We start from the raw sequence: 25,724 nt of genomic DNA, 5'->3' as shown, positions 1-25,724 counted from the left end.
TGTACAATTGGGTTTACCAACCATGGGACCGACAAGACATCCTAACCTTTAAGCAAACCCTGCCCGATTTAAGAAAGAACCCGACGGCATTTTATACCGAATTAGGCACAGCCTTGGGTTCGACAATAATGACTTTAGCAGATATTGACTTGTTCTTTGGGTTATGCCTGCCAGCTGATGTGTGGAAGCAAATCCGGAAGGCTGACCACACGGATCTGTTTGGACATACCTGGGACCAACTCGGTAAATTAGATAGACAGCGAGAGCCTGGAAGGAAACCAGTAAAAGACATACTGGAACTTCCAGACAAAATAGTTCAGAAATTAAAGACACTGATCCCAGAAAGAAAGGTAGACTGGTCGATAGTCACGGCCTGTCGACAGAAACCCCAGGAAGATGTGTCAGAATACTTCTCCCGGTTCGAGACAGTGTTCTCCGACTACAGTGGCCAAGACATGACCACTGCAACCGGACAGCACCTGTTTGTACAAAATTACGTAAAAGGCCTAACACAAGAGGTCTCCCAAAAGCTGCAGACGAGTGAGAGTAGTTGGGGGGCCTCCAAACCCGCAGCTATCCTTCAGATGGCTCAGTATTACGAGCACCAAAAGAATGAGAATGATAGGGCGTCCGAGAAAAAGAAGAAAGATTTAAAAGAAAGGGTAATGATAGCCCAGATACAAGGTATAACGGTAGGACGGGAACATCAAAGGGGGAACTACCAATCAGCCACCCCCAGAGATATACCTCCTAAAGACCACACTCCCACACCCCACATTGGACGTAGAGACATTAGCAACGACCAATGCGCCTTCTGCAAAGGGTTCGGCCATTGGAAACACCAGTGTCCGGTTATGCTAGAGATGAATAGAAATAGGGACTCCAGGGATGTAGCGAGTGGTCCGAGAAATGGGGTACAAGGACGAGGGCACACCAACGGCACCAACAATGACAGATCAGGGAGACTGAACACATTTGACCGTCCCCGGCAGAACCAATATCAGCTGTCCGAAGGTGAAAATGCCCCCGACTTTGCATAGGACTGCCAGGGGCAAGGGAGGGATCCAGTCGAGCTCTGTGTTGACCAGCAAGGTCCTTATGTCACCGCTAAGGTCCTGGGTACAGAGTCTCCATTCTTGGTAGACACTGGGGCGACACGTAGTGTGTTATCAAAACGACTGATTCCAAGGGCACCCTTGTCTGGCTCACACATAACGTCGATAGGTTTCGATGGAACGCCCTCCACTAACCCCCTGTCCGTACCTATTACCTTTGACCTAGAAAACAACACCACTGACGTGACATTTCTGCTCTCCTCCAACTCCCCTGACGCCATTATGGGCATTGACTTACTGAAGCATTTTCGAGCTACCATTAGGTGTTCCCCAGATGGAATACGAGTCATCCTGTACGACAACCCAGACTCGCCCAGATCCCGTCCCCCACGACACATGTGCTCCATAACGGACGCTGCCATGTCCTTGCTTGACACCCTGCCTCCGTACCTATGGGCCAAAAATGACTCTGATGTGGGGCGAATGATGATTGATCCTATCCACATAACTGTACGACAGGACGCTATGCTCCCGAAACTCCCACAATATCGGATATCGCCAGAGGGTGAGAAGGCACTGGTAGCGATCATTCAGTCTCTGGTAGATGCAGGAGTGGTCGAAGAGGTGGTTAGCAACGTCTGCAACAGCCCAATCCTACCTATTGTTAAGAAGCAAGGTGAAGGAGATGAGAAAGCGTACCGCTTCATCATCGACTTACGAGAGATTAACAAAGTGGTTGTACCCCAATATCCTGTAGTCTCTGATATCACCACCATTTTGACCCTCATCCCGTCCACTGCCACCACCTTCACTGTTATCGACCTCAAGAACGCGTTTTTCTCTATCCCCATCCATCCAGACAGCCGTTATCTCTTCGGCTTCACTTTAAAATCCCGCTCGTACCGATTTTGTAGAGCTCCCCAGGGGTACACAGAAAGTCCCAGCATTTACAGCCAGGCCCTCAAAAGACAGCTGGATGCCTTCCAGCTACCAGAGGGAGTGGTGTTGATCCAATATGTCGATGATATCCTTTTGGCGGCCGACACCACCCCACTCGCAACGACAGCCACCGTCCAACTCCTACACTTTCTTGCAGAAAATGGCCATAAAGTCTCCAAAAAGAAGTTACAGTTCTGCCAGCCACAAGTGACTTACCTGGGCCATCTCCTGTCCAAGGAAGGGAGGAAACTTACACCCGACCGAATCCAAACCATTCTAGACACCCCCATCCCAAAAACACAAAAACAGGTCCGCTCTTTGGTTGGCCTAACCTCTTTTTGCAGACAGTGGTTGCCTAATTACAGCCTCATTGTGAAACCATTACTTGCCCTGCTGACCAAAGATGTCCCCTCCCCGCTTCCTTGGACCACTGAGTGTCAAGCCTCCTTTAAGGAATTACGGGATGCACTCTGCTCAGCGCCTGTCCTAGGAACCCCGGATTACTCCAAACCCTTCTCCCTCTTCACTCACGAAAGGGAGGGGTGTGCATTGTCTGTCCTAACTCAATCAATTGGTCCTAAGCAGCGCCCTTGTGCCTACTTCTCCGCCACTCTTGATCCTGTAGCCAGAGCCTTACCTGCCTGCCTTCGAGCGGTAGCTGCCGCTGCTGTCTCTATCCGTCAGAGCGAGGGAATCGTACTTGCCAACTCCCTCACAGTGCTAGTACCCCATGCAGTCGATACCCTCTTGAACCAGACTAAGACCCAACACCTGACTAGCGCACGACTGACAGGGTACGAGTTGACCCTGCTTGCACCCCACATCACACTAAAGAGATGCACGACTTTGAATCCCGCCACATTGTTACCCCTGCCTGAAACTGACCCCGACATTCCTCCCACCCACGACTGTGTGACCCTCACGGACGAACAAACTAGGAGTAGGGTTGACCTCCGAGACACTGCTTTTCCTGACCCCGATGGAGAGCTATGGGTAGACGGCTCATGCATCAAACTCCCAGATGGCACCACTTCAGCTGCCTATGCAGTAACGACAGCCCGAACAGTAGTTGAGACAGCCTGCATCACACAACGATCTGCCCAGGCAGCAGAGCTGATAGCCCTCACCCGAGCATGCATCATAGCCGCAGGGACCACCGCGAACGTATATACGGACAGCCAGTATGCCTTCGGAGTGGTCCACCATTTTGGGCTCCTGTGGAGGGAGAGGGGATTCCTGACGTCCCACGGCACCCCAATCCTCCACGGAGACCTAGTCTCCGCTCTGATTGAAGCAGTTCTCCACCCCAAACGATTAGCGGTGATCAAATGTCAGGCACACAAAAGGGTAACAGACTTAGTCGGACAAGGGAATGCATTGGCCGACATCACTGCACGAACCACAGCTGAGAATAGGACAGTGACACGCATGTATGTGACCAGGTCACAAGCCGAGAAATGGAGCGACACAAGGGTAATGATCAGAGACATCCAGTCGGCTAGCACCCCTCACAAGCTGACTAAGTGGGCAAGGGTGGGTTTGAAGGATGAAGAGGGCTGCTGGCGAACGAAGGATGCAAACAAGTGGTTGCTGCCCGACTCATATCTGATCCCCATACTGACGATGGCACATTCCCCCGCACACATAGGATCTGCACCCATGATCGAACTCATTTCCAAAGTCTGGCACAACGACAAAATCCCCGACTCAGCCAGACGCCTAGTTCAGCAGTGCCTTATCTGTCTACGACACAACCCCGGGAAAGGAACTGTGGTACCCCGGGGAGGGTTTGGGACCCCCAATCACCCCTTTGAGGTCCTTCAGATGGACTACATCCAACTAGAGAGATGCCAAAACCTGAAGTATGTACTAGTCATCGTGTGTGCCTTCAGCAAATGGGTAGAAGCCTATCCGACTCGTGACAACACTGCCATGACTACTGCCAAAGTACTACTGAAGGAATTCTTCCCTCGCTATGGCCTTTGTCGAATTTTATGGAGCGACAATGGCCCCCACTTCATAGCTGAGGTTATCCAACTAATCCTAAAGGGATTGGGGGTGAAGCAACGGTTTCATGCGGTCTTCCACCCCCAATCCGCCGGTCTGGTGGAACGCCATAATGCCACACTGAAGCTGAAATTGTCAAAAATAGTGGCCACCACTGGACTTAACTGGCCGGATGCCCTCCCACTGGCCTTGTTATCGATGCGTTCCACTCCCACCAAGCACCATTTGACCCCCTACGAGGTCGTGTTTGGGCGACCGATCAATCTCTGGACTGCTCCCAAACCGACCTCCATTCATGACGTCCCAGACGTCCTACTGTCTGATTATTTGTGCAAGTTAACTAAAACGTTGTCTGTCATTAATCAACAGGTGCAGCAGGCCATCCCCGATGCTTCCAGGGGCCCCGGCCATGACATCCAACCGGGAGATTTCGTGTTGATACGAAATTTCCAGCGGACCAAGAGTCTGGAACCGCGGTGGACGGGCCCCTGGCAAGTGTTGATCACCACCCGAACGGCGCTCCGAGTGGAGGGGAAGAAGCACTGGCTGCACGCACATCATTGCCGGAAGGTCTCTGCGAACCTGGCCACGACAGAAAACGTCAGCACCCAAGAAGAGCTCCTGAGCAAAGACCGACCGATATTGGACTGTTATCCCGATACTGAGGCACTCGAACTTGCAAAATTCTCTGATCCCACTGTGCCATCCAGAGAAGGGTATTTCCTGCGTCGAAAGGAGGGAGTTTCGGCTAAGTAGGCCACGGACTAAGTTGAATCTCAGAACGGTGACCTAAGCACAATCAAGGGTTACCGGGAGAGAAGCTAAACGAAGTCTGTGGTTCTGCCCACTACCGAGCTCCCTTGAAGGTGATGGAAGCGCCAGATAAGAAGATGATGGAAGCGCCAGAAAAGAAGATGATGGAAGCAACAGGAAATACCCATTATAGAAATCCAAAGACTGACAACTTGCACAAGTCAAAGACAAATCGCACTCTTCATTGTCTTCCTCTTCTGCCTCCTCCTCATGACCTCCTTCTGGATTCTGGAGGAAAGCACACCGGCTCATGAGACATTGCTACCTACTGCACAGCCAACACCCTTAAAAGAGCATCACCTAATCTCTCTGTCGCCTCAGCTCCGAGAAAGGCGCAGGGAATTCTGGAACAATTCCTTCGTACAACTGTTGCACCAACACAACCTTGCTGCAAATGCTACGAACTGCTGGATCTGCGGGTTGCTCCCGCATGCTACAGGACACTCCATCCCCTTCATCCCTTCTCCCTTCTCAGTTCACGGCTCTTGTCTCGCCTGGTTGATCCTCATGCAAGAGAGCCACAAGGACAACGCCACTTCCAGCCGGACGGTGTCGCACTTCTACTCTGGGTTCTGGCTGAACAAAACCGAAAAGACCTCTGCTGCTCTGTGTCCTGCGCTCACGGGCGCCACCTTCCTTAAAGACATTCCAGCCAAAGAACGAGTCGAAGTACAGGTGCTCCACAATCCAGCCAGGACCACCTTCTCCCATCTGCAAAAACAAACTACCACTACACTGACTGTGGCCCTGTCTGTCATCAATGTTACGGGCCTCGTGTGTCTCGAAGGCCATGGAACGCAGTTGGTGGGTCACAGCGCCTGCCGAATCACCAGAACATTGGACTCAGTTGACCCCCCTTCCTTCGTTGCTTCTCCAAATATGTACTTTGTGTGTGGCACCAAAGCTTACACCTGGCTCCCGAAAGGTTGGAAGGGTATCTGTTACATTGCCTTCGTTCTTCCACCCACATATGTAGCCCCTGCCAACCATCACCGGCAGAGGCGTGCAGACGACCTTGGACAAGCCGACTCCACCGGAGCACAGTTCCTGGATGCAGCAAAGGGTCTTGTTCCTCTGTGGGGCCCAATGGCAAACAGCCGTGCTATCCGACACCTGACCCAGGCAGTAGAAACAACGATCAACATCACGGCTGGTATCCTCGCCAACAACACGGCGGAGCTTCAGGCGGTCCGCCTTGTGACCCTTCAAAATCGTCTTGTCCTAGACGTGGTCCTAGCCGACCGAGGAGGAGCATGCCGCATCATCGGATCCAGCTGCTGCACCTACGTGCCAGACAACTCACCTTCAGTCTACAAAGCCATTGAACACCTCCACAGACTTTCCTCAGAGGTTCACCAAGAGCAGGAAGGATGGTCGCTTGGGAGCTGGTTTTGGGACACTTTGAAGAACTGGGGTTGGAGGTTGTTTTCCTTCGTGCTGATACCTGTTGTGATCTTATGTGGGTGTTGCTTAGGTATCCAATGTCTGCCATCTTTGTGCGGCCTTGTTTCCAACTGTATGTGCCCAAAGACTTTGGACTTCCGAAATGAGCACATGAGTCCCCTCTATGAAGTGGAAATACGTGGCCTTATGGGGATAAACCCAAACTGACAAGTTGGCGAGATATGTTAAAAGGGAGGACTGTGGAATTTTAGTTTGTGAGCTAAACATTATCTGCGCCAGCTTGTCACCCACGTACAACGTGCACGATCGCCATTTTAGGCATCATGGTCTCCCTGTCCACAGTCAGTCGCCAGCGCGCCCCTCTCACCCAGCGAGCATCCTCCGCGCACCCTGGCTCCCCCTCATGAGCATGACCCTTCTGCATGACCCTGTCCTTGGGAATCACGCCAGCGCCTGACCAGCATCTCCTCTCCTCCCATGAATGCCCCTCTGTTGATAAACCTTCCCTCCGCGCTCAATTGTCCACGCAGCATGAATACCACTCCTTTGATGACCCCTACCCCGTGTCCGACTGTCCACACAGGTCCGAGGCCATCGCCTAAGCTGGGAGGTATCATTTACTGCCCCTTATTGTATGAGGTCGCTCTCCTTCAAGGGACCCTCTATTGATCCAGGCTTCCCCACCCCCTGGGATATGATCAGGCGCACAACATCCTAAGACTCGACGGAACACTCAGCTGCGTGATGACCCCCTCCTCTTATCAGCAGGTTGAGGACCTCTATTGTGGAAGTATATGGGGGTGGGATTGACACGAGGATTACGGGGATGTGTCTTTCCTTGTTGTTCACAATGTTCTGATTGTAATAAAGAAAGGTCACAGGCCATAAACCAGTGTATAAGAGGCCAGGCCTCCGAGAGGCTGTTAGAGCACCTCGAGACGATACCTTGTTGTCTGATCTGATGTGTTCTGCTCCGTCGGAATAAACTTCTGTTTTCCTGCCTTCTGGTCTCCGGCGCCTGCCTCATTGCTTGGTAATTTGAATGGTACAAGGGCGGTTAGCGCCGGGCAAATCTTGAGAAAGGTCTTAGCCCTACCTTTTTCTACAATGACCACGATAATCGATGAGGCTGCACCCATGCAACTGAAAAGAGTCGCGTCCAAGATCTCCAACCCATGGTATGACGGGAGCCTCAATGAAGATAGACGGGCCATGCGAATGGCAGAGCGCACCTGGAGATCAGCCCCCTCTGCACAGCACCTAAAAACTTTGAAAAAACAGAGAAACGCCTACTTCAGGAAAATACAACGCTCAGAGAGATTTCTTCAGCCTCCAGCTCGCCCAAGCAAAAAACCGCCCAAGAAAACTGTTTGAGCTAATCAGAACACAATCCAAAGAACAACCCCAGACACTCAGCACCAGGGGCGCTACACCTTCCTGTGAAGACTTCTCGGCTTTAACCAAAAAACCGACAACATAAGAAGTGATCTCCTCAATGACGCTATTCTTTACTTCAAACCCCAACACACAGCACCGTCTGAACCAAAGAACAATGCTACATGGTCATCCTTTGGCACCTACTCCGAAGAAGAAATTGGCAGACTGCTCAGCACCCTGAAACCATCCAATCACCTCTCTGACCCCCTTCCTGCTAACGCTTTAAAAGTTGCCTGTAACTTGTTCTTCAGTGGAGCAGTGTCAATACTAACTCCAGTGCCAGTGAGGAACCAGTCCCCTAGTCCCCACTATCACCACAGAATCAGTAAAAACTTCTCGGTTCCCCCGCCTCAAACACCACCCACCTGTGTGCCTACAATAACGTCAGTGCAAAACAAAACACAACTATTCCAGATCCCATTGTACAGTTCAATACCTAACTATGGTAGTACTTACCGCAGAAAGTCACAATCAACATAAAAAAATTACTTTAACCAAAAATATATTTAGTCTGTGGAAACAGCTCACTAGTAGCCCAAAACATAGCAGCTTTATGTAGAGCGGATTAGACCCGGAGGCATCAGAGTACTTTACGTGAGCACCAGTTATGTTACAGACAAACACAGGGAGATTAAGTGATTTGCCCAAAATCACAATGTTCAGCGTACCTGCTGAGACTTAAATCCGGTTCCCAGGCTCAGAGGCCAACCGCCCTAGCCATTAGGCCACTTTCTCTCCCCAGCTTGCACCATTTTAAAATGACTAATACATTGATAATGGGAACAATTAATTATACCCACCATCTCATCAAGATGCATGGACTAAATTTGTGTATCAAGCACATTATATAAGACAAAGCCTACCAAGTCAGGTGTGATGTACATATCAAAGGACATGGTGCCAAATCTCAGTCTAAAATGTAATGGATCTTTCTGAAGAGCACTGACTGAGCAGAGAAAGCCAGCAGGCCTTATAAAACAAGACATTTGTTCCAAAATTAATGTTTTATTTAGAGGAGGGGGTTTACAAGCAATACAAGTAAATCTACCAAAAAAAAATATATTTAGTTTCGCCCCAGAAGCCAGATACCTATCAATTTTTTAATTTGACCACTTTTATGCCAGCAAAAATTTCTCCTGCTTCGCTACTGGATAAGGGTATCTCAATCAGAAATGGTGGCAGAGCTACTACCAATCTAGAGCGATGTTCTGCTGCCATTTCTAGGAAATAGACAAAGCGGAGCATCCCCAAAAAGACAGAAAATATAATTTACAGATCTGTTAAGGCGGCTAGATATGGAGACCGCAATATACCACCGACTTAGGCCCACATTGGGACAAAGGCTGTTAAACAGATCGTCGCTCATTGGGTTGCCACCACATTTTCACATTCCCATTACAAAACTTTAAATTCAAATCCTAACTCTCCGCCAAAACCCACCCAATTTGCAGTAATTTAAAAAAGGTCACTGCTAGAAAACTATGTATCCCCCCCCCCTTTTTTAAGAACGGACAATGAATCTTTTTAAGATACAAATTGCTAATGTTATAGCCCTGTAGTCTTTGCTAAACAAGAGTCTTGAGTCCCAAAAGCAAGTCATTCTAGTTCAACACCTACTTCTTCAATGGTTTTCTACTGTGTTAACATCTTGATCAGCTGCAGCACAGTTTAGAATTAAAATTAAATCACAGAACAAACAGATAATCTATAAAGGAAAAGGCCCTATGCTTTCAAAATATAGTAACCATCTAGCGTAATAGGTCACAAGAACACAAGTAAAAATGCTTGGTCAGCACTAAACATTTCCAATAGACCACGATGGCCTCGGGTATTCAAAAGCAACAAATGACAGTGGACAAATACTGTACCTGATCACATCTCCCAGCCGAACTCGTAGATTATTACGGACAACCCTGTTCATGCGGATCTTCTCATCTGAACAGGTATCGTCAGAAAGGACAATGCAAACTGCTTCACGCCTCTTCTTCCCTTTCAGAAGAACTGTATCCCCCCTAAACAACTGCAATTCATCCATTTTCGCCTGCACAAAAAAAGAAAAAATACTATTTTAAGTTTAGGTAAATACAGCGTTTGTTGTATTCAAAAGGTCTTATTGTTTAATTGGAGTCACGTTTCCAGGGATCACAGTTACTCATGATTATCTTTGAACGAAGAACACTTCCCTGTATCAAATTAAATGCTCAAGTTAAAGACTGGCTAGTTTAATTACACAAGACTTGGGCTGATGCAGGTAATGTCTACGATGGGCAGAAATTTTAACAAATGGCAAAAAGCCTTTACACGACTTAAAACACCCAAAAAAACCTCTCTCAATACCGTAGAGGAAATTAAAGAGGGATGTGAATGCCAAACCCCTCTACATGTTAAGCCGTTGAGAATTTTGCTGGTGGCAAAAACAGCCTGTCCTAACTAAAGGATGTGCTTTGCAATAGTATAACCTGACCTGGGGAGACACAGGTCAGCCATTAATTAGACACCCATTCTACAATTTCATCATTCTTACAAGCACACATGATTCAAACACAAGACGCAGCTAGTTTCTGAATGATCTCACCACACAGCTGTTTTCTTACTCTAAGAAGAACTTATATGGCACTTTACATAACTCCTAAAAAATAAATATCCCCAAATAATTTACACAGCGCTTGTGAACAACAGTTACTAAGCTAATAAAGGGATGAGGGAGGTGGGTGGAGGAGAGCTGAATGGAGTTACACATATCCCTCGGAACGTCAGCCAAGATTCCTGCAATCGTGTCCAAAAAACTAAAGCACACGGACATCGCAGAGTGGCAGTGAATTAGGACGCCTTCCTGCAAAAACAATTCACCGTTCCAAAGCTGCAAGGAGAGGTGGGATCTCAGAGTGTTGGTCACAGTATCCACTACCATTTCTTAAGCACAAATTTTGATGCACAGAACTGAACAATCGTTTCTACTTAAAGGACATATACAAGAAAACATAGCCCGTCTGTATGCGCTTGGAATTTCTAAAAGTAAGAAGATGAAAATGTGTGAGATTTGCCCATCTCATAACAGAACAAAGAAAAAGCTTATGCACATAACAGTAAACGCACCAGCAGAAAAATTTCATTGAAATCAGAGCTGATGTTTGCCTTTTATTTATCTGTACCACTTGTCGGTCTGAATTTCATCTCACCTTAGGGATCTGAAACTATTCTCCATACGGATTAAACCTTTAATTCCAAGTAATTATTATCAGTTATACAAATAATTGAAAGTCACATGAGACTAATCAAACAAAATCTGATATCTAGACGAGTGTGCTCCACAACACAATTACTAGAGCAGCCAGCTGCACTTACCTGGGACAATGACACCACACTGTTGTCCTCATTGATCGCTTCATCAACAATTAGTCTATTGGGTCGGTTCTTCTGCTTCAGAATTGCAGTGGACAGGTCTTCTGCAGATTTGGAACTATGAAAAGAAGTAAATTTAATTTGTATGAAAAAGGTGTTTTTATGTGCGAGTTTTTCATTGCCTTTCAAAAATATGTGCCTAAACCGAATGGTGTTCAGAATAGTAGCTGCAACCCACCCTCCACACCCCTTGCTTCTTAAAAATCCACAGCCTAGCTCTTACTATTAACCTACTCAAAGAAATAAAATGTGTGGGGAGAAAAACACTCACCTTTGCATTTCCAAACTATAATGAAAGGAAGGAGCCTGATATTTAAGTGGGTCAGAGATTGCCTTTAGAGGATAATATGCTGATTTGCTTATTTCTATGGTCTCAAAGAAGGAGAGGTGTGGGTGTGATATGCAGGAACTAGTTAATGCATGTGCAGTTCGAGGAGTTAACAAAAGTCTAAATGTTATTTTTAGGTCACATGCTGCTTACAAATATTCCTGCCAGTATCTGCATACAACTACTTTCAGTAATCCTGAAACTCAGCCCAGCCCATCATTCCAGACTCCCCTCACCCCAACCCTTGCTTTTGCCTATTCCCACAGAGATGAATTGGTGCTTTTCATTCCACTGCCTACCATGTTTTACCATCCATTTAATTCAGTCAGAAGTTGCCTTCCCATACAAATTCACTGCTCACAATTCACCTCTTCTAAGTTCAGAGCGCATCTCTGCTTTCAATTTTCTTACCCATGCACAGTCAGGTAATGGATGCGAGGGCTAAACGTACCCTTCCTTCCAACGTTTAAACGTGTTTTTTTCGCCTACTGACTCCCAGTTTCACTCAGAATCACTCATTGGACAGTTGCAGTCTAAACAGGTGCTAAAAGTAATATCTTGAGAGGAACATGCCTATGGGAACTGGAACTTATCAGCAACTTCAGATTTATCTCCAAATACGAACAGCATTCTATCAGAGGCAGGGGAAATGTGCTTTTAAGAGGGAAAACTACACATTGTTGCAATTAGCTCTACCTTGTACATTCAACTATCCATATTTTTTCCTCCTCTGATGCATTCTGAAGGTTTCTACAAAATCTTCAATTTCACAAACCGGATATATGTTTCACATATGTAGATCCATATTTAGAGTAGGTACGTATGAGTGGGGATTTGGGAGTTCGAGAACTGCAGCTGGGACCTTATTTGCCGATCACCAGGCACGTCATGAGTTTGCAGGCCTGGAAGGAAGCTAACAATATATCGCCTCCAGGAAAAAAAGACTTGTGCAAGAGAAGGAAACGGCTTCCTGAGTGCCCGTGAGTGGTGCATTTGCCAGAATGGCTAATACATTCATTAACGAGTTATACCGGAACATTCAAGAATTTAGAGTGAGTACAGCCGATCTATGAATAGCACAGTTTTGTGGCGCTGCTCATCAAGTAGCCGTGCGCCTGTGCCAATGTCCCCGACCAGTTATGGGTGGCAGCGATTGGCCTGTCACTGGAAGACCAGATAACAGTTAATCCAAGCCTCCTTACCTAACACGTGGCACAGAACTGTATGGGAAACCAAAAGATGGACAGCAAAGCATGTACGATGGCCATCTGTGTCATGGATGGCATCTTCATAGGTCATAAATGGCGGAGAAGTTGTTGTACGTAAACTTCCTTAGTGGGCAGTAAGAAACGAGACAGGCATCAAGTCACCAACAACAGCTTCAAGCCCCCGGATGAATTACTGAGCACTGGTGGAGAAACATTTGGTTGGGGAGGAGAACTGGTAGTAGGTGGTTCAGTGACTGACTTTAGAAAATAATATTCACACACCTGCTTGCATAGAGAAGTTGCATCTCATCTCTTACCATTCACTATTCAATGCCATGCTACAACAGTGTCCTGTAAATTAACGCCAAGGCACAGCCATCTTACGAGAGTGCTTCAATGATAGGACGCACAAAATGTGTTTCACACAACGTACATCTTGTACCAGTAGAATACTTAACACAAGGAACAGGCTATATCCACTCCTGTGAAGGTACCTATTTTTAAATGACTGGTTTCGCGCAGCATTTATGTATTATTGGTATTTAGCAATCCCTTTCTGAATAGATTTGTTTTCTACAATTCTTTCCTCCGACTTCTAACCCTGTACCATTAAGGTTTTTTTTGTTGCTTTAAGTTAAATGCCATATTTAGTATTTTACATAATTAGAAGAAAATATTGGTTGGTAGTAGTAAGAGGAGGCAATCATGTACTACATGCAAGGGGCCTTAGCTATTACGTATAGCACCAAGTACTAGTAGCAGAATAAGGAAATGATGCAAAGATGTACAAGTGTAGGTCTGGATACAGGAAGACTGGCGCATTACTTTCGCAGTATTGAAAGGCGAGAAACTCATCGGAAGCTAAATCGTGTTTGCAATAAATGCTATTAGTTTGACAATAGTTCTTCTGACAAGAGCCCTTAAACTTAATGCTGGACGCTAAAGTGGGTTTATTTTGGGAATCTGAAACGTATGAGCCAACCAATGGTTGGGCTATGGTACAAGGTATTGGATTCAAATCTGGCCCTTGAACAGGATAGTTTGCTCTGGCATTAATGATATGTGATCAAGTTAACTTGGGCATGTGCTAAAGTTATAATCTAGGGTCCGGGTATTGGAATTACGAGATAGTGTACCATTGGTGTTTTCCATTTAATTATGGATTTACCATAGTAATCAGATATTCCATCATTTTCTACTTAGCTTGCATAGTTCAGTCATAAAGGCTTATTTTTAGCTTAAACGGGTAAAAGCTCCTCAGAAAATGTCACACATCTGCTGCGCTGTGGTAGACCATTTGTGAAGGTTAACTGGTCATCTTTTAATTGAGGATTGTGTTCAAGTGTTTAACTGGTGAGGAGGAGCTTAGCGCGCATCCAAGATGGTCGCGTGAGCACAGGGCTCCCCGGGCCTTCGCCACTCCTCGCAATTTATCCTGAAGATATCCTGATTTCCTGGACGGACTTTCGAAGATGAACCTCGACTGAGTCCATAACTCTTTTCAGAATTGAAATCGGACTTGAGTAACCGAAATTACAGCACTTTGAAATTTTGAGGCCCACCTGGAGGCTGTGCCGGGGACTTGGCGACTTGTGGATCCGGGACGAAGTTGAACAACAACGGACCTGGGGCCTCCTCGGTGGCCGTACCTCCACTTTCGGTTTAGTTTCCGGATCCTGGCAGGGTCTGATTGAGAGACCGTTCCGCCCAGCTGGGGACCAATCCAGCCTCCATTTAGTGTCAGCACGGCTTCCTCATTTTACCTCTTTTGGGTCAAATTGTGACTTTCTCTTGGCCGTATGAGCCAGCCCTTGTGGTTTGTCGGTGGCCATTTTCACCGGGGCGCATCTTACAGTATGGCAGGCAGGGGTGACGCCGAGAAGCGGAAGACCAAGACGTCTCTTCGAGGGGGACCGGTCCAGACAAACGTTATGGACCGGTACACTCAAGCCAAAGGATCCCCCGGGCTTTCCAGTCGTACCCCGACCCTTCTGCTCCGGTTGACTTGTCCCTGCAGGACATTATGGGCTCCATTACCGGCATGAGGGAAACCATCGGCCAGCAGTATGAGGCTCTGGCTCGTAAAATCGACACGGTCGCCATTGACGTCACTCTGATCAGGGCCTACCTGTCTAAAACTAACGAGAAAGTGAAGTCATTGGACTTGAAGACTTCCAGCCTCACGGCCGATGTGTCGGAACTCCAAACCGAACTTGGGAATTTGAAATCGACCAATGACCTAATGTCCCATCGGCTGGAGGATTTCGAGAACAGGGTAAGACGCAACAACATTTGTGTCATAGGTGTTCCAGAAAACCCCGAGACTCACTCGGTGGAACTCCTGGTCGAAGATCTAATCCTCACCCATCTTGCCCATTCAGGACTGAGCAAGTTCTTCGCTGTGGACATCGTGTCCCTGGCGGTAAGCCCAAGCCGGGCGCCCCTCCGAGGCCTATCATCGCAAAACGGTTTCATTTCAGAGACCGTGATGCGATCTTGCAGGCATCAAGAGTGCATGGCCCGGTGAAATTCGAAAACTCCTATGTCAATTTTTTCCCGGACTTCACTCAACTCGTCCAGAGACAAAGGATGGGCTTTCGGGGGGTTAAGCAACGTCTCCGGGACCTGGGAATGAAGTACGCAATGCTTTTCCCTACCAGGCTTCGAGTGGAATATGAGGAACGGACCTTCTTTTTCGATCGACCGGACAATGTGAGTGCCTGGTTGGATTCCCTGCCTAGCAGAGGCGATCAGACGGAGCACCCTGGCGGTGCGAGGGTGGTGAGCCTACACAGAAGTGACTTTCCGGTCCCTGACCTCCGAACATTGGACGTCGCTCAGCTGGGTGCTATTTCTTTTGTATATGTTGCCTTATGGTAGTCCACTCCTGGGTGGCGGCTCGGGACGGGCCTCTTTCCTCCTCCGGGGTCTTTTTGTAGAATGGGATTGTTAGGGCGACAGACACTGCATTTTTTGGGTGGCTTTTTAGTCTACTGCAGGGGTGCAGGGAGGGGGGAGGGGGGAGTTGTAACGGGTTTTAGTTGGGGGGTGAGAGGGCGTTTGTGTTTTCCTTTCTCAAGGCGGCATATTGGCTCTCTCTGCTTCTGGTGTCCTGCTCTTTGTGGGGAGACTCATGCATCACTTTTGGGGATGGGGGTAGTTGGTTGAAACTCATATCTTGGAACGTCAATGGATTGGGGGATCGTATAAAACGGGGTGTTGTACTGCAATATTTACGTTGTTTGTCCCCTGATGTGGTACTCCTGCAGGAGACTCATTTGGTCGGCAATGTGTGTCACGCTATGAATAGGTGGGGTTACCGATTGGTTGCACACTCCGGGTTCACCACTGGTTCTAGAGGGGTTGGTATCCTGGTCCGGTCTTCCCTCCCTCTGGAGATTGATAATGTCATTCTTGATGACAGAGGGCGTTACGCCGCCCTCACGGTAGGTGGGGGGCAAGATTCTTTTTTTAGTCACGATATATGTTTCCCCAGGCCTCCAGACCTCTACTTTCTCGGATGTTGGTCGGATGATGCTGGGGCTCCCTGATAGTCTTCTCCTTATGGGTGGGGACTTTAATTCTGTACTGTCCGGCGATTTGGACCGCCACCCCCCCAGGGACCTTCCCGCTTCCCAATCATGGCTTGGTGGGTTCTTGGACACCTTTGGTCTGGTGGATTGTTGGAGGTTAATGCATCTGACGCTACGTCACTACACCTACCACTCCGGGGCTCATGGGAGTCTCTCCAGACTAGATTACTTCCTCATGCCCGCTGTCCAGTCCTCCTACGTAGGGGAGGTTAGCCACTTGGCCCGGGGCATTTCGGATCACTCTCCTGTGTGGCTTCTTTTTGATACGGGGCTGCACGCTGCGGGCGGGTCGCCCCTATCAATCCCTGGCATCTGCGCAACCCCAAGACCCGCACCAGCCTCATAAAGTCGATTGACCACTACTTCCTGGAGAATGAGGGTCTGTTTTGTCCTCAGTGTCCCTGTGGGAAGCCTTCAAAACTGTTATTCGCGGACACGCCCTATCTTTAACAGCTGAGACCAAGAAAGCTAGGAAGGGGGGGGGGGGGGGGGGGGGGGGTCGTGAGTCTGGAGGCCGAAATACTGGAGTTGGAAGCTGACTTAGACTTAGGTGTCACCCGGGATAGGCTCCACGCCCTTAGCTTGAAACAGTTTGATTATAAATCCCTTGTGACAGATGCTGCTAAGACGATGTACAGGGAACAGCAAGGTAGACTGTATGATGTTGGGGATAAGGCGGGTAAATTGATTGGCTGGCTCGATAAGAAGGAGAGAGCGAATCGTGTGGTCCCTGTGATTCAAAATTCTGACGGTGTGAATGTGACTGACCCTGGCGAGATTGTGGAATGTTTTGCTGACTATTTTCGTGTGGTCTACTCCCCGGTGTCCGACAGAGATAAGGACGACTCGTTTATTGCTGAGGGACATTGCGCTGCCCTGCCTGTCTGAAGAGGATCGGGAGTGTATGGAGGCATCGTTGTCGGTCGACGAGATTGCGACTGCGATCCGTTCCCTCCGTTCTGGCAAAGCCATGGGCCCAAATGGCCTGCCTATTGAATTGTACAAATTGCGCCCGGATAAGGTCGCACCCTAACTCCGTGATATGTTTATGGAGTCGCGTGATCTTGGCTCCCTCCCTAGTGACCAGCGTCTGGCTTCTATAGTTGTAATTCCCAAGGAGGGCAAGCCTCGTGACCGTTGTGCCTCATACAGGCCTATCTCCTTACTGAATGCTGAGCCGAAGATTCTCGCCATGGTCCTTGCTAATCATCTACTCACTGTTATTTGTGACCTGATCCATCCGGATCAATCTGGTTTCATTCCGCACCGGAACACTGCTTAATTTGCGGCGCCTACATGGCGTTCCCGCTAGGGCAGAGTTTCTGACCGAGCCGGCCATCTTGGCTTCATTGGACGCCACGATGGCCTTTGACACGATAGAGTGGCCATATCTTTGGGCCACTCTGGAGAAATTCGGTTTCGGTGCGGGATTTATCAGTTGGGTGAGACTTTTATATACGGATCCGCTGGCTCAGGTTGTTGTAAATGGTAGGGTGTCCCAGTCCTTCACTCTTGGGAGGGGTACTAGGCAGGGGTGTCCGCTGTCCCCCCTGCTCTTTGCTCTTGCCCTAGAACCGCTCGCGGCCTGGCTCCGATGGGAACCATCGATAAAGGGCATTAAGTGGACCCCCGATTTAAGACCGGATTTCGTTGTATGCCGACGACATTCTCTTGTATCTCACTTCCCCTCGCAAATCCCTTAACGCCCCATTTGACGTCCTCACTTCTTTTGGCAAAAACTCCGGTTTGATCATTAATTGGTCTAAAATCGTGTGTGTATGTCATCTCCGGCTGCCTTCCTCCCTTGCCGAATAGGTTTCCCATTCAAATTTCACAATTCGGCTTCAAGTACTTGGGGGTCTACGTATCGTTGGACCCGGCTGTCCGCTACGAGCATAATCTCCTTCCTCCTCTCAGTCGCTTGAAGTTGGACGTGGCTTGTTGGCGTAGATTGCCGTTGTCGCCACTTGGTCGAGCGGCGCTATTTAAAATGAGGTCCCTGCCCCGATTCCTCTACGCACTTCAGAACTCTTTTGATATTATTCCGGCGACCTACTTTCGGGAGGTGGAGGGTTTACAGAGGAGACTTGTTTGGGACAGTCGCGCACACATCGCTCTCGCAAAACTAACTCTCCCCGGGTATGATGGGGGCATCGCGCTGCCGGGCATCAGGAGGTATTATTGGGCCTCCTGGTTGTCCGCCATCAAACATGCTACGTATGCACCCGGTCCGAATCCGGCTTTTGAGATGGATAAATATCTGTTGCCTGGTGGCAACTTCAACAGACCGGAGACTGGTTGGAATTGGATGACGAGGACTGGCAGTCTGCACTATCCTCCCCGAAAGAGGTCACCATTCCTGCCCATCTCAGTCTCGCTCAGCTCTAAATTCTTCACCGTGTGTATGTAACGGGTCCTCGTTTGGTTGCTTTGGGTTTTTCCTCGGATGGGTTGTGTAGGCGGAAATATGGAATGAGTGCCACCTTCCTTCATATTCTTTGGGAGTGCCGTGATATTGTGGCGTATTGGCACCGCGTGCATGCTGTAATGGAGTGTCCTGACTTCCCCACTGCGCCCCCCCCCCCCCCGGTCATCTCTATTGTCCTCCTGATTCTCTATCCGGTATGGCAGGTCTCCCCCACCGGAGCTCGACATCTTCTAAAATGTTTCTCACCTTGAGTTTTGTTCTTTTGTTTTTTCTCTTTGTTCTTTTTCGAAAAAAATTAAAATATTTATATCCTGCCTACCTCCTGAGTTGCCGAACATGTATCCTGTACTTCTGCTGGACCTCTGGGGATCAGTCACTGCTTCTCTACGCCTAGTAGTTGATCTAAATACACTAGCGGCCGGCCCCCGTGGTTGTAGGCCCATATCTGTAATGATGTTTTGCACAATAAAGTTTTTCAAAAAAAAAATTATAATAACTGGTACTCATGCATTGAAACCACGCCTAGACACCAATGTGTTAAAATGACAAACTTATTAAGCAAATTGCCACACATTGAGCTGCATTGCCAAGCATAATTTGCCCTTTCTTGCTGGATAATGTAATCAATACTGCTAAATAATCTGACACCTTCTATAATTAATGTGTCATTCCTGCGGCTCTGTCTGCACCTTCCCAAAAATGTATGACCCAAAGGACTTAGTATGACTGTGCCTTAGTTTCATTATGTTGTCAACATTCAAACCAGTTCGTAATAAGCTTCAAAAGAAAAATAGTATGTTATTCGTAAAAAAGTGAATGCCTGTGACCTTCATGAACCAACTTAAAGTGCCAACGACTGAAGGGATCAATCATTAACTCCTTCAGACAGCTTCTCTCATTTTAAAATCAGTCCAAAACTGATGCTCCAGTGCAACTAGCCCTCAATTCGTACTTCTAGCAGACACATGGTTATGTTACAACTAGCCAGTGTACTGCTTGTTCAATACAGTGGAAAATCAGACACCATACTTAAGTGCGAGGTGCTTTCACATCTAATATGAACCACGAGTCACATTCCGAAAGTGGTGACTAATCAACAACTGTACAAAGTAACATGTACAGGAAATCTTGCATGGAAGAGGAAATCATTAACAGATATGCAGCTCTCAATTTTATCAGTGGTGGAGTAAGACATTATAAAATGGTGGAGTGATTGGTCTAATAAATTATCATTGCGATAGGACTCCTCTGTACCTAGCAGTCATATGAACCGAGGCAGTCAGCGTTCAGTTTAAACGGTAACAATTCATATGGACAGGTCAAATTTCTTCCAGGAAAACAGATCTTGGTTCTGGAGATAGGAGGCAATGGGTTGTTTTGCAAAAAGCAGTTGAATGTTGACTGCAAGAGCGTGAATCTAAAGTCCAAATATTAAGTACATTCTGAACAATGAGGATTTACAATTCAATATCCACCATGGGTTACGAGTGGCTTGGGTTACGAGTGGCTTAGATTACAGCTCGGCGACTTTAAAATTCAGTACAAAGTATACGATGTCCTTTGTCTGCTAAAATGCTAGGATGGACATTAAAATACAGAATCATTCGCCGAGACAAAGACTGTTACAGAAAGACATTGACTATCACTGGAACAGAAGCTGAGGCACCTCTTTACTTGCTTAAGAATGCGTGACATAATACTAAAGAAACTGTTCAAATCATTAAAGTAGACTGACCTCATCAACACCTTAAACGCAGCCAAAAAGTAACATGCGCTCTTGCTAAACCCATGTGCAATCTGTAATATACATATATATTCAGGCCTATGAAATCGAGCTATGGTGAGGGTTTCAACAAATGAAACTATATGTACATCCGACAGTGCAAATTCACTAGAAACTAAGCTAAACAATAAAAAGGACAAGAATACATAATCGGGTAGAATGCGGCAAAAACATTAACTTTTAAATTATGTTTTGTGTGTGGAGGGCTGATAAAAAGGCAGTGTATTAAAAAATAATGCAGCATTATAGAGTAATTTGCGATAAAGGCCATCTATGAGGATATTTACCCCGCACTAATCAAAGGCATGCCCAATTTAATAATAGCATGAAAACAACTACACGAGGCATCGGAGTGAGAACAGCCTCTAAAACAAGCTGCATTGTCGAGCCTATGGATATCGAGGCCCTTCGGCAAGCAAGGGAGATGTCACAGCCTGCTTCGGTAACTGCAGGCGATGATGCTGGATAAACACAGTGCGCAGCAACGCCTGTCGCCAGCCTATCAAATTACAGGGGAAAAGTGCTGTGTTCATCCTGCTCCTGGGAGACCAGCATCGGCCAGCTCGAAGTTAATATGACATGGAATCACTAATGCAAGGGCTCAAAGAAGGATTAGGTTCAAAGTACTGGCCCGTCAGAAAATTAAAGAAAGAGTAATTCTGAAAACGAACGCCGTAACATCTGCGCACATTCTAGCTTTACCAGTGTTAAGGGCTGACACACCTGCTATGATGCAACCACAGCCAGGAAACTGAAACCATGGGCGCCTCCTTTTGCGCAGGGAACAAAGAAAGCAAACCGGCTGGCTGTGGTGAGTCCGTGGACTCTGCTTTAAATCACCATAAAATGCCACGTGTTTTACAACTGAACATCCTTCATTCGAAATGTAGAAAGCGAACTATGGTAAGTAGACCTTTAAAAGACGCACTGTCACTCTGCTTCTGCCAAGACCCGAAAAGCTAGCATACCAATTTGTTTTCATTCACACTACCTATCAGTGGAAATTAAATATAAAAATGTGCTACTCACAAATGTGGGTGAGACTATTTCTACAGCTTTCTTTGTACAAGACTAAAAGTCTATTGCGTATTTATGTGAAGGGCACCATATAGTTCTTAGGGGCCAAACGTCGGCGATAGGTTCTCCTGTGGGCCCTCCGATATATCTCGGAAAAGTAATCTGGTATAGAAGGAAACAGTTATTCGTGATTTTACAGCCACACTGATGCACGGGACGTGCTATGCGACAATCGAATAAAAAAAAAAGTTTAAAAAAATTTCAGCAAGCCCAGGTCAAGAGATCGATAATGTACATGAACCAAACATCATCAGTCTTTGTGTTCGGGAAGTCAGCAACACACCCATAAGAAGTACTCTTCCTGTGTTTTCCCTATTCAAAAGGCAGTTTTGAGGGAACAGATTTAATCTTAAAACAGAACAAAGTATAACTGCTTCTGGATAATCCGGTGTAAACTGTATAAACTAGTTCTCAGACAGACAAGAAGAGAGATGCACTGTTCACAGTGGGGGCCTACATGGGAACTGGGACATGTTATGGGTGTCGGGGGCTCAAAATTATTTTTTGGGAGGAGGGGGTATTCGGAACTACTAATAATATATGATCCAATTCCAGCCTTTTCGTGGACTCATCACAGACAGTGCAAAATCACAATTGTCCAAATTCTAACGGCGTTTATATTTAATATTCAGGGATAGTGAGGTGTTTTCAATATTGTAAGACAGCAGGAGCTCACACATTACTGAAAATATTATCTGCCACACCCTCAGACTTCTCATATGTGAGGTGTTTGGGGATCCAAAAGACTTTTTATGTATGTTGGATGAAACAAACATTTGTCTGTAATAGACTCTCACACATCACCCACATTCAAAGTACATTAAAGAAAAACTGTTTAAGAATTACAAGGACGTAAGGGCAAGACTGCAGAACAGAGTCGAATCTAAGATGAACCTGCGCAAGCGCTCACTTTGCCCATGCCTTAAAACGACTCTGCGTGGGAATGTACCTTTACTATACATTAGTTTAGGACTCATGCCAGAGAGCTGTAAATCGACCTCACCTACTAGGGCGCATAGGCATTGAGATACATGTTAAAAAGCGAAGAACAACCAGCGCCAAGAGGCCGATAGATTTTATAACCGATGTTACCGAGTCAACAGAGAGTAGCACGAAGTACCTTATAACATTTAGTTGAAATTTATAGTAATGTAGACCGCTGTTCTAACATTCTTTTTAGATACATCATATTTTATGTTCGGATACATTTCAACAGGCACGGGTTTGCGCTTATAACAGGGCTGCTAAACAAGGAACTATTTCTTGGACTTCAGTTGGATGTGCATGCCCACTAAATGTGCCAACAGAGGCAGTTGTTGGAGTTAAAGGGGATATAGAGTCAAGTACGATGCTATCAGATGGCTCCCATAGCATCATGGACTCGCGGGCCTAATGACAAAGGGGACGGTACCACTGCATGTAAACTCTGATGCCTGGCCCTCTCTGCTGATACAGCTGCCAGCCCGGTGACACAAAGAGCGCAGGCAGCTCCCACAGGCCCTCTGCTCGTGGGCAGCACCGGGGCCTACATGACACAGCAGGAAGCAGGCCCGAACCCCGGCATCCCCCTCTCCTTGACACATGCCCGCCTCCCGCGCTGTCACACGGGCCTGGGGGCGCCACCGGACAGAAAGCAGCATCTGGAGGCCCAAAGCCACCATGCCCAGGCAGTAGACCCCCAAGAATGGACGGCGACCCCCGGCGCAACGCTCCACGGACCCAGGCGCACCCGAGCTTCCCACGGACACTCACTCAGATCCCGAGGCCATGGCTGCGGTGATGGTGCCGGTGCTCGCTGCGGGTTTCTGGCCGGCTCTGCCTCGCGCTTTCCACTCTGACTGACGATCCCGGCCGAAGCTTTCACAACCGAGTCATCCGGCGGCACGAGAAGGGATCTGCGCCTGCGCAAGGCCCTGCAATCCTGAGCAATGAAACGAAACACGGGTCGCCGGGGCGAAGGGACTTCCTGCTCCTCCTGCTAACGCGACGCCGATTGGCCAACGAAAGAAGCACACGGAAATGACCGGTTCACAACTCCACCAATAAAAAGATGTGAAAGTCAGCTTCCGAGTTCTACCAAGCGACTCTTCTTCATTGGCTGACTCTAACAATTGACGTCATACTAACACCATAGCCATTGGTTGGAGAAGTGCAATATGAGACGACATTATGTAAATCTTCGGCACAAAAGGCACATGAGGGTGAAACGCAACCTTACATGTCTGCGTGTGATTGGCTGATTGTAATTTGCCAGTCATGCTGGATGAAGCTTCGTCACTCGCGGACATTATTTACCGGTTCAGTGTGAAGGTTTAAGCCTAGTCAATGCGGGTTCCACGCTGTGTGATCCTCAGTAGTGACACCCTCTTCATGACCATAAGAACCTGCCTCTGTATATGATATTGCCACTAAGTGGTAATACCTGACAGAGTCCAGGGTTTTCCCAAAAGTGTACCGGACTCTAATAGTGGTAGTGTTGGTGAGCAGCCTTAGGCCTAACACAGAGGAGTGCAAGACATTCTATGTCAGTCCAAGGAGGCTCTGATTATGCTTCTCTTTGCTTTACTGCAAACATACAGCAGCCAATGAAAACAACTTTAAACTGCATACCCCCGGAAGTACAACCCCCTCACTGGTATGCACTGTGGCGTGTAGGGTCAAGGCCCTACACGTGGTGAAGAGACTATGAATAAGGGACACGGACTCTGGTTATATGGTTAGCCGGAAAGACCCCGAGCGGTCTTCCGCCTTGTTTATTTATACCCCGGTGCGAGTCCGCCCCGGGGTATGCGTGCATGCGTGTATGTTTTTGATACAATGTATGGGAGAGCCCGAGTGGCTCTCTACATCCCTCCTTCAATTTAGTTCAGTCCTTACAGCAATCACGCGTTTATTGACTCACGGAGATGTCCAGGCAGTCTCTCAGATTCTGGCTGGGTGTCGGGTTGGGCTGCAGGTTGTAACGTTGGTTCCGGGCACACGGCGATCCTGCAACCCCAGCCGGGGTAGTCCCTGCATTCTCGCCACTGGGGGCCGCCCAGGGTCGGTTGTTCTCGACGGTGTAGTTTTGCGGTGCCATTCTGGGTGGACTCTCTCCTCTTTGCCTGGTTATGGGTGACCTCGGTGGTGACCTTCCGAGATCCAGACCTCCATCATCTGCTGCCTCCGGACCTTCCGCGGTGTGTTGGTCTCCAGTTGCCTCACTAGCTTTTTTAAAGCATGACACATTGCGGGTCACCACTTGTCCATTTCGCCTGGCAGTCACCATTGTTCCTTGAACCTTGTCCACGATCCACACCTCCGATTCATAAGGCGTGCAGAATTTCCACCCCGGGTAGCGATCTCGCAGTAGAACCGTGTCTCCCTCCTTCAGAGTGGGCTCCTTGGCATGGCGATACTCACTCGCCTTCTGGTTGGTGGTTCGCCTCCGGGCTTGAATGACCTCAGCATCTCTTTCCTCAGGTACCCAGGTACTGTCTATCAGAATGCTATCACGGGGTGCTCTCTTGAATAACACATGGGCAGGAGCACATCTTGTGGTGCTGTGAGGCGTCTGCCGATAAGCCCCTAGAAATTGATCGAGGGCTATTTCCGGATCTTCCCCACTGTCCACTGCGATCCTCAGGGCTCTGTTGAGTGTTCTCATTAGTCTTTCGACTTCCCCGTTTGGCTGGGGCCACAACGGGGTGATTTTTCTATGCTTGATCCGGAGGCTCTCGAGATAGTTCTGAAATTCTCTCCCTTGGAAGGGGGGCCCATTATCAGACTTGATTTCTTCCGGGACTCCCATGGTGGCGAAGATGCGACTCAAAACCTTTTTGACTTGGGGAAACGCTGTCGAAGATATGACCTCCACTATCGGGAATTTCGAGAACGAGTCGACCAGGACCAACGTGTGTCGGCCATCGGGGAAGCTCCCGAAGTCTATGTTGAGGTGGGTCCAGGGCGTCTGAGGTGCATCCTCTGTGATCACCGGCGCTGGGGCCGGGTCACTGCCCGTGATTGTGCAGGTATGGCAGGATCGTATCATCGCGTCAACTTGACTGTCCATGGCGGGGAACCATACCTTGCTTCTCAGACGTGCTTTTGTCTTGGCCATTCCCTGATGGCCTACGTGTGCCAGAGCTAACGCTCTTGGTTGGAGACTCTCAGGCATTACGATGAGATGTCCTCTGAGGATGACTCCTTCATCGCCCACACTCAGCTCACTCCGGTATTGCCACAGCTGTTGTCGCGCATGGCTCACTTCT

At 47.9% G+C, this 25,724-nt stretch overlaps 1 protein-coding gene across 1 annotated transcript in view; it reads right to left on the bottom strand.

Annotated features, from left to right (window-relative positions):
- Positions 1 to 23,518, bottom strand: part of VCP (valosin containing protein) — an 87,771-nt gene extending 64,253 nt beyond the window's left edge. Inside the window, exons 1-3 of the mRNA XM_086960254.1 lie at positions 23,227 to 23,518; positions 11,001 to 11,115; positions 9,524 to 9,696 (exon numbers count right to left, since the gene is read on the bottom strand). Of these exons, the coding sequence (XP_086816380.1) occupies positions 9,524 to 9,696; positions 11,001 to 11,115; positions 23,227 to 23,243 (305 nt within the window). The 5' untranslated portion in view covers positions 23,244 to 23,518. The remainder of the gene's footprint in view (positions 1 to 9,523; positions 9,697 to 11,000; positions 11,116 to 23,226) is intronic.
- Positions 23,519 to 25,724: the final 2,206 nt, after the last annotated feature.

This window comes from Lissotriton vulgaris, chromosome 3_1, assembly GCF_964263255.1.
Source record: "Lissotriton vulgaris chromosome 3_1, aLisVul1.2, whole genome shotgun sequence".
NCBI classification, from domain to species: domain Eukaryota; kingdom Metazoa; phylum Chordata; class Amphibia; order Caudata; family Salamandridae; genus Lissotriton; species Lissotriton vulgaris.
The sequence above is the reverse complement of the archived record's forward strand: the minus strand, read 5'-3'. Positions and strand labels throughout refer to the sequence as shown.